The 10,611-nt window shown below is 33.8% G+C and overlaps 2 protein-coding genes across 2 annotated transcripts; both read right to left on the reverse strand.

Moving 5' to 3' along the window:
- Positions 1-1,535: 1,535 nt before the first annotated feature.
- On the reverse strand, positions 1,536-1,700 carry LOTGIDRAFT_123937 (hypothetical protein; the record flags this gene model as incomplete). Its single annotated transcript, XM_009061017.1, has 1 exon — positions 1,536-1,700. A coding segment is annotated over one exon (165 nt), but the record flags the coding sequence as incomplete, so codon positions are not given.
- Positions 1,701-8,455: 6,755 nt separating this feature from the next.
- Positions 8,456-10,611, reverse strand: LOTGIDRAFT_164511 (hypothetical protein; the record flags this gene model as incomplete). Its single annotated transcript, XM_009061018.1, has 2 exons — positions 8,456-8,622; positions 9,954-10,611. The coding sequence occupies 2 exons, from the start codon at positions 10,609-10,611 to the stop codon at positions 8,456-8,458; spliced, it is 825 nt and encodes a 274-aa protein (XP_009059266.1).

Consider the following 10,611-nt stretch of genomic DNA (forward strand, 5'->3'; position numbering starts at 1 on the left):
ATAATACACAGCTAAATTCTTAATCAATAATCAACAGATATATCAGAATAGGCTGTTTTTTTTCTAAGCTTGTATATTATAGTTGTATGTCTGAATAGAATAGTAAAAGTATCATGAAGAGGATTAATGAAGAGAATAGTAAATGTCTAATGAAGAGAATAGTAAATGTCTAATGAAGAGAATAGTGCAAATATAATATGTATACACAATATATACATGAACACTTGATGCTGTACTCTCCTAAACGTGTTCTACATCATCATAACCCACTCAGCCATCATAATTTATTAAATATTATTATCTTAAAGGCATTGTTTCACATTGTTTGTTGTCTGTGTTTTAAAATAAAAAAAGGGAAAAATGCCATTATGCAAGTAATATGGTAAATTTCCACATGTTTTATAAGGTTATGTGAAATTCATCTACATTTCATTGCATCTTGTTGACCCTAATTTAACTTTTGGAAAATAGTTTCAAGTAGCTGAAAGTGAAATGATGAATAAGTAATTTTAATCAATATTGAACAGAAACAATACCTTTAAGAAAAAAATGAACACACATAAATTATTACCCTTTATGTTTCGTCACCAAAAAACCTCTTTATGACCTCGTCTACCAGATTAAAACAAGCAGGTACTGGGTCTTTCGGAGGAATGTCTAGGGCCTTTAACGCCTTTCTCTCCATACAAAAAAGGTTTTGGTGATAAACATAAAGGGAAGAGAGTACCGTCATTGATTTCTGATTATCAATAGAGACATTAAGAATAAAATTTGCTTTTAGTTGGATGTAATGCCAAGCTAAGTCTATCAAAACAACCTTCAACTAGGATGTACAAGAACAGTGTTCATGTACCACAACCAAAGGCTTAATCTCGTCTTCATGATGATTGCAAAGTCACTTAATGTTTCTGTTTTATTCATATTTGATTATCAATGGGTTTAAATTCAATTAAACCCGTAAGATCCGTTTATTAATAGTAATCTTAAATAGTCAATTGCCCCACTTTTTACTCATCAGAGGCATCATTCTTTTTACCTTTACCAAGTAAGGTAAACAGTTTGATTTTATTGTAATATCCACCATAACCGTTGTATCGTCTGCGGTTGGCTAAGATTTGTTGTTTTCTTCTTAATTGACGTAATAGAAATGCTCCATGATCGTTCTGAACTGGGGGTGATAACATGAATGTTGTTTTACGACCTCTTAATTCTCCATATCCTCGTCTCAATCCAGATCCAGGTCGTTGTTTCCTGTGTCGTCGTCGACGTCGTCGTTTAATGTTGGTATTACGGTTACGTCTTCCCAGTCGTCCTCCTTTCCCACCTCGACCCCCTCGTCGTCTATGCTTCTTTCTAGGCATACCTCGTCCACTATGTTCTTCAATATCATCTTTTAATTCAAGAGCTCGACGTTCATTGGAAGATTCTAATCGTAGTGGTGCTGGTGCTGCTAGAACATCTGGTGTTCTGGAAGTGATTCCTAATTTAACTATTGAAGGTGGAGATACTTCAGATTTCGACGTCAGTTTAACTTCGCATGTCTTTTCACACTTCTTTTTGGTGTGAAAATTATTAAGATTTCCTTCACAACCACTATATGTCAGTGGTGAACATTCCTTGGTGTGAACGTTATAATACCATCTATTGAACTGGGCACCACATCCCCCTGGTGAAGGCGGCAGTTCGCAGATTTTAGCTTTTGCTGAAATAAGACATAATCAATTATTAGATTATGATATGATAGTTACACGAAGATACCTCGTGTCATATCCTGATACACAGTTGATGCGTCTGAATACAAAACAGACCACGAACTGATATTAATGTTTCAGATTAAGAATACCCATCAGCTCAAAAGGCTTTATAAATAAAGAATCTAATCATCCGAGTTTCATATGGATATGTGTCCCGTAAGATAAGTTAGCCTCGTCGAAGTCTTTCCTGTCAAAAAATGGTTGCTGTAAACGTACTTACCTGGTACATGACGTGCATGAACACACACTGGGAAAGACATTTGTCTCGGCCAATACAAATTCTGGACAACACATACTTTACCAATCGGACAAACTTTCTTGTAAGCCTGAAACAGATGCATGAAGTAATGAAGTAGCGGTAGATATATATATTAAATTGGACGTAGAGAATGGTCTTTTTTTTTATACAGATTACACTCTGACAAGTTTACATATCTGAATGGTTTGATTTTGATAGTATAATATTTCAAGTCCTCAATATGGCATCAACTGAACAGCTTTAGCGATAAAGGACACGATTTCACCAATCGATACGAATGTTCTTTTTTCATACAGATACAGATTCGGAGGTTGTCCAACGCACACAAAAGCACATGACAATATTTAAATTGGAAAGTTTTTTTAATCTGCTATCCATATCTGTTGTAGAGGGTTGCGATCTCTGATATTTATTTAACTGCAGTGTGAAGATCACGATCGTCTTGATTGACATTTTGCTGAACGTCTTTAAACATCAAAAGCAAGAACATCTACAACCTGTGAAATTTTAACATATGTGAATTTACTGTTACATAAAAACTTAGTATATTTACGTAGTTGTAGTTTTAATGAACACAAAGGCTACACAACGACTTTTTAACATTAAAAATACCATTCTGATTAACTTGTTTTTCAAATGTAAATTGAGTCTTACTGAAGGTCTGTACAGGATGTTAATATATTCTACATAGACTATCTGTCATTCTTACACCAAACGACTTTGTTTACATTGTGGTTTTGAACCTTGATGGACTTTGTATGTCGCATGTTTTATTACACTATATTGAAAGCTCTTGATCTCCTGGTTATCAATCAAATGGTAATTGTTCATGGATCTTTCAGTTCTCAACCTTGTGTTAACCAATGTTACTTTATTTAGTTTGGACTAACTCCTTCGTTTTATCCATTCTTGTTCCTAAAGGTATCACACTCAACGACTTTTACAGCAAAATTATATATTGCGCAGTACATCTGATCACACCACTATACAAAGACTTGTTAATTACTTACTTCACATAGAGCATCAGCTTCATCTCCAGTAGCAAACTTTTCTCTTCCAATAACACACTGAAAGAACAAAGATTATGAATTTAAGCTATTATTATCATAAACTTCTTATGCATTTCGTTTCATTTTCAAGGAACAATTTAATTAAAAACCAGGAATGATAATTAAAAACGAAGTACATTATATCTACTGCCTCTAAGGTTGATTTGAATTAAGGAATGTAGGGTCACTGATTCTATTTCCGATTCAAAATACAGCATTTGAAGAATCAGGGAGATATTTCTTAATCGGATACAAATTCTACAGTTTTATTTATTTTCAATTCAGGTATATGCACCTGTCGACATTTAACTTTGCATAAATACGCTTCAAATGCTAAGAAAGAATGAACTTGAGGACCGCAGAAAGGAATTTCGCTGGGAAGGTTTTTGTATAAGAGACTATTAACGTTTAATTGGTTTCAAGAAGAAATCTGTAAAGTGATACAGTGAATATTAAGTAACTACAGGTTGAATTAAATAAATTTATAATATAAACAGTGTCTGAACCTGCAGATTTGATAATGTACAGTCGTGTGATTACTGTAAGGGTGGGGGTTTCTCAAACTGTTACTGTCATGTATCTAATACAATACAAAGTTGATTTAGTGTGACCCTAACTTTAAATTGCTATATTCCAGGTTAAATAGTGTATATACTGACTGGTTGTGGTTTCTATGAAATATACTATGTTATATATAAATACTTGTCAACACATTCCAATTACTTCTTTCAGAATTTTATTTTAGTCTTTAATCTCGGGTTTTAAATACAAACTGTTTACTAATATACTAATTATAGAGGTAGGGTCAGGGTTTGTTGGAAGACCCAAAAATAATGAGGTTGTCAAATATACCATAGAGCTTGGTAATGATGGGCGATAAACCAATTACAAATTAAATGTACATTGTTAAGGGGGTGAAGGTTAAATCGCCCACATTGTAAGTTCTTCCGAATGATTATTTTCAGATGCGTATTAATCAGCTTTTAATATAGTTAATGCCTATCTCTAACACCGACGTTTCAAGGAAGAAGATATAGATATCCAGAAAGATTAGGCCAATAATTGGAATAATTCTAAATCTTTTAAATTAGGAGCTGTCCGGTAAACCTTGACCAATTACTAGATAAAAGTTATATCTCGCAAACTGTTTAAGGTATGATGAATATGTACAAAACATTTATCATTAGAGGTTTAACATAATATATCAGTTGACTTTATACACCGAAATGTATCGTAATGTGGTTTCTTAGATTTTTATAACATATTTCAAACAACCACCTTGCAGTTAATTTACAACATATTCTTCAATATACAGATGAGGTTACTGACATTTATTCTTTACTCCATGGAATGCACAAGGTTGTGTTTTGTTGTTAAACGGAAATTCAGGGTATAATTAAAAAGGAATGGCCACCCTGCCCAAGAATTTTATTCGAGAGTTGTGGAGTTGGTTAACCATATTTAACTTCCTGACTGAAGTAATGCGTTGATATGTCAACCTGTTCCAACCACACCTAGAGTGCAAAAAATAACCTGCAAAAAAAAATTTAAAAAGTCCTCCACCTTTGAACTCCCTTGGTAATAGCAAATTGAAAACATACATCACATTCTTAGAATATTATATACAGTGGATAAAGGGTGCTACAATAACATGGTTTTTGGAATGTGAACGATGTTTTTTAGGATTAGTTTGCCCAAGGTTTATTATTTTATTCGCGGGAGTATTTAAGGTAGCATATTAATGTTCTGAAACCTGATGCAAGTGTAACATTACACTAGTACAATTGTTTTAAAGTCTCACTTTCATTGGCAAATAAGGGCTTTGACAGCATCATGGTAACTATGTAATAGAGGGAACACATGGATACAATCTGAATAACATTGGTTATTATTATAGTCAACTAATTCATGTCACCATTCGTTTCCTCTCACAGAATTCCGGCGCTACTGACTATTTAGGTTAAGGTCATGTAGGTAGCCGATGTTTAACTCAGTGCAATGTAGAAATTTATCAGAGAGAATAATACAAATTAACGTGTATATCATAAAACACTGTATTCCCTAATTACCTGTATGCCTTTGTAATGAGATTATACATTTATTAATTAAATATATTACTATTTAACAAGCACTAATAACATAATCAGTGAATCCTTAATGAAAAGATGAGATAATTAACAGACAACTAAGATCTTTTTCTTTTGAATACAAGATTTTGTCGTTTCACAAAATAGAATTGATGTTTTGTAGAGTGCATTATCGGGGTAACAAATGGCTCCGCACAAAGTAAAAGGCAAAATCCTACTGCATCTTCAAGAATAATGTTACAAGATGTAGCCAATAAGAACACGAACAGGTGCTCTATTTTAAGTAATGACAAATTGCAATGAAAAATGATAATAGTTTATGTCTCATCTTTTGTGAAGAAATCGGTCATATGCAGTCGGTTTGTTCAGGTTTATTTTTTGTGAAAACAATTTGGCGTTTGTCAATAAAGAACTGTTATGATAATGACGTCGTCATGTAAAAACGTGTTGTTAAAGCCACGATAATGGTCTGTCAAACTCGACTTCAATCGTTGGCACCACGTCACATACAGGTGACACTTTATAGAAGGTGAGGGGTCACCAAGAATAAGACATGTACCAACTGTGAGAATGAACTTTCTGTACAAAGTATTTACCACTGAATAAATAGTAAGAATGAAGATAAAAACTCTCTTGTCTATGTGGTCAATAGATGTTAGTTTCAACTTAGTTGTTAAGATATTTTGTCCATGTTAGAATCTAGAATAAACTTCATAATCTCCTTCTGACTTATAAAATAGTCGTTATATTTGTTGTTTCCTTTCTTTAAACACTGCCTAAAGTTCTATTTACAATCCTACTAGTTGTCCATTGTTTACTTTAACTAATTGTCATGAATTGATTTCAATGACCATAACTATAGCTATTTTTTGATGCAGTGCCAATGCATTCTGATCCACTCTCAACGCATCATTGTATCTTATCTGCGTTTAAGTGGTGTAACAAGCTCCTCGTTTTTGCACTTCTAGTAGTTACATGGTTAAACAATTTGTATGAAATAGTCCATACAGGGCAAGTTAACCGATTTAACCGATTTTATACTAGAAGCATTAAAAGATTGAGAGATATCCTGCTGTTAGGTGAAATGGAACAATCATTAAATATGTCGGGTTAATACCGCTCGAATTCCTACACGAAAATTCTCACACCATCCTGTCAACTTTATTTAAATGAATTTAAAAACCATTTATAAAAAGGTGATTTGTTGTTGAAACCACAGTTCGTGCTAGATTCAATACCATCATATAATCTAAAGGTTTGAAAAGAGATCTAGAAACTCTATCTACTTTAATAACAAAAGAGATTGACAAAAATCATATTCATGTACTTATGTTAAGATAAATATAAAGGTTACAAATGGAAATTTGAGAATTCCTTTTCACAATACTACTACAAAACCAAGTTTTGTTTAAAGTTTGTCGTACTCTTGTGTTTGTTAGTTTGGTTTCAAGGTTATTCTTGTCATTACATGCAGTGAAAGTGAATCTTATAAATGTGTCAATTTAACTGGTTAACATATTATTAGTATGTATTATATAGATCTTTCATAGCTCACGTTTCCATGTCCACTCATTGGGAAAATACAAAACAACTAAGATTTGTTGGAAAATATTAACCGGATGTTTGTATGATATGTTAAACCATTTTCATAGAAAAGATTCTATTTATTCTGACATGAAAGTAATTAGGTCCCTTTGAAATCTGATAGAATTAATTTGCTTAATATTATATTGACCATGTTGGTTGATATTGACACGTACAGTATAGGGCTTTTTTGTCAGTATCGTCTTGTTGTTTTTCATAAAAAAAAACAAAACAACAGTTGATTTCTCAAAGTCTCTTGGTTTCTTGTTAACAGTAAGAAAATTGTATTATTGATTGTATTAAGCTAAAGGTAAGAAAAATTCAACTCACCTTTAAAATACAAAGACAAACTATAAAAATGGCAGGTAACATTTTAACTGTTAAATAATCCACACACCAACAAATAAATTATAGTTAAATAATGACAAAAATCAAGGTTGCTTCTGTTTAAGATAGTCTTAACCAAGTCAGTAAAAGTTAAGGTCCTGTACAAGGTGATGGTATAACGGTGGACACAGTACTTCTGTTTAGTACATTGTAACGGAGTTTTATTTTATACCTGTACAGTAACGTAATGTTTTCACCAGTCAACCTATAGACATACCCCTTAAAACATTTTACACTTACTTTTTACACCACCGTTTATTTTATCCAATCATTACGATTCCTAAATACCTTAGGTCGGAGGTTATTCACATGGTCCAAAACACCCCGCCCTAAATTCTATCGTTGCTGCCAAACCAATTTTAACAGGCGTCATCGAAACTGTTTCAATTACCTTACAGGAGACAGCATTGTATATTATGATAACAATATACTAAATGTAATGTAAATTGTTGCCTACCAGTTTATAAAGTATATTTTCAAGAATATATTTGAATAATTCGTGAAATTGTTTGGCACTTTTTAATATCTTGATCCGAACAGCCTCAAGTAAGCCTAATTAAGTAGATTTAGTTTTAAGAATTTAATATCCCTTTATGGTTCATTCCTGTTTTATAGTCAGAACAGCTTAGGTGTAAAGAAAATGATAGAGATATACACGTTTTGATGATGGTGAAAAGAGATATTGAACTGTCGGATCAACCCCCATATTATAAATTAGTAGAATTCTTTCTTTATTACCTACATCTTTATTATTATAAATAACAAATCATTTTATAGCCGTCTATATTAACTATTAAACTACTGTTTGGTTTTGATGCATTATCCTTTATGTGGCCCAATAATCTTTAATACCTGTTTTAACTTTATTTAAGTTAAAAGTGTAACTAGTTTGGCTAGGCAGATGAGCGTATTTATCGGCCGATTGCGGCGAATATATGATCGCCCAAAAAATTAGCTCGGGTGCCCGCTAATGTCGTCGACGATTTTAACGCCCATACGAATAAAAAAAAATGTAAGATATTTTCGGCCAATTATTTACGCCGGTGATTAAATTCGCTCGTCTGCCCGTGTACGGCACTGAACGAAAATAGTGAAAGTAATCTGTAATCTTAATTACAGCTTTTTTGTGAGTGTTACTTTTGATCACTTTTGTAATCTCATACAGTGACTGATGTGCGTCTTCAATTTGGTTTTCTTTAAGAAAAAGCCTATGTCCTTGAAAGTTGTTGCATTTCTACACTCCAGTGTTTACATCTATCTACTTATTACCTATGTACTGAAGTAGAAATTGTCGGTGGAAAATTTGAATGACTTCCTCCAAGGTCAAATCGACATTCAACAGTCCTTAAAGGCCCCGTTACATCGGAAAGGCGTTCTTACTGCCTTGCCTCTGCGTCGGAAAATTGTATGAAGTCGACTGTTTTTATACGTCCACATGAAATGGGGCCGTATGTTGCCGTCACCCATGTCCGTCCGACCGTCCACAATTGCTCTTAAACACTCTACAAGGCACAATGCTTGACGAATTTTGATGAAACGTGGTATGAGTGTTCGTTATCACCTAAGAATGAACCCTATTGAAAATCAGAAAAATCAAAAAATATTTAGAATGAGTTATTGCCCTTGTTCTTGAAAATGGGTTCAATTTTTAGCTCGTAAACATTCTAGAAGGCTCAATTCTTGACAGATTTTGACGAAATTTGCTGAATTGTTTATTATCACCCACGATCTTTAGGTCTCCATAAATTAACAGTAGTGTGGTGGGTTCTATTCACTACAATTTAACAGGCCTACCCTGATTCCCAACCGAGAGTACCGGGGGTACAGAGAACCCTCTTCAAATTGGTTTTTAGAACGTAATAAAGGGCTACAAAGAGTGCATTGGGAAACATACAATAACATTTTTCGGTGCATTTGATCTCCTTTGTGTTAAGAATCGGGATAGACAGCCCCAGCAAAACCTTGATCAGTTCAGCAGAGATTGATTCATTTACATTTACAGATATAGATTTTGATGGTATTTGACAGCTCAAAATTCAGATATGAGTTCTCTTCTCTGGACCAAAAATTCATCAAATTTTCTGAGTAAAAAAGCTAAGCTGGGGGCAGGTCGCATCCGAAACGACTGGGACCGCTCTAGAACCGGGTGGGTCAGGACTCGATATAGATAAGAATGATTTTGGTATATTTATTAAAATACTAGATATCGGTACATTCACAAATTCACACATATCGATTGATATTATAACTTATAATCTTTATAAATTATAATGATAGTCAGATATATACTGTAGACAACCTATTTAGCTAAAAAGCTCTGTAATCCAGGTTCAAAAGCATTATAATAGGCGAGGCTCTAATGCAATAATTACTTGATGGGTGCCTTGACGATAACGTATTCTCTCATCAACAACGAGGAAATACTGAAACTTGGTGCGTTATTGTTCGACTTTGATGATAACGTAGTTCATCCACCAGAAAAATTAAAAAAAAAATCACAGCAATTATTATGTATTCATATTCCTAGTGGTTATTCTAGATTGATCATTCTCTGTAAGATCATTGGGTCGACATAATAACCTGTTGATCATCTCTCGTCGACATGATTTCAATCTCCAGATATAAATCATAGGGTTCATCAGACTGTTAAGCATTAACAATGTTATCATCACATTGAACGTTTTCGTTTGTGTTGTTAAGGACGAAAATATACCATAATAAAACAAATGCGCACCCATAGGGAAGTAAGAAATCCCAAAGGCTAGTGTAATGATACCAACAGTCAGTGTTGCTCGGAACTCCCTCTTTTTTATGTACGAAGCACGTTCTGTACCTGCAATGTTCCCGTCAACCATTGTTGCTGCAATCTGTCGAATGTGGCGCCGTGCTACCTTTATGATGCCAACGTATAGGGAGAAATCAACAATTACTATAGAACACATAAATGACCCCAGAATAGCATATGATTTTCGATTTCCTACAGTTAAAAACTGGCACAATGTGCTTCCACTAAATCCATCTGAAAACATGACAAACGTTAGGACGATTGCAGCTACCCACAAGAACGCGTACACAACCATTAGTCGCTTACAAGTCACTTTCTCGGAAAATCTAAAAGGCAGAACAACACTCACAAACCGTTCTGTTGTAACCATCATATTCGAAAACATGGTAGCCTGTGTTAAAATAATTCCATTCCATAACTGAAAGTGACATAATGGATGGTCACTGTTGAAGGTTATAGGTAGCAGACGGACAAACAGTATTTGACAACTCAACACCAGATCTGAACAGATAATGGCGAGGTAACACACCTTCTCTTTATTTCTTAGTGATTTAGTCAGTAAGATCGAGGTGAAAGTAAACAAACACAGTAAAAACACAAGACCTCCAATAATAGCATTCACAACTATCTGTTGATTACTGCTACTAGCTACGGTTGTGTTTGCTGGTACAGGAAACATATCATTTAAATAAGACGAGTTATTCAT

This window comes from Lottia gigantea, assembly GCF_000327385.1.
Source record: "Lottia gigantea unplaced genomic scaffold LOTGIsca_45, whole genome shotgun sequence".
Taxonomy (NCBI): Eukaryota; Metazoa; Mollusca; class Gastropoda; family Lottiidae; genus Lottia; species Lottia gigantea.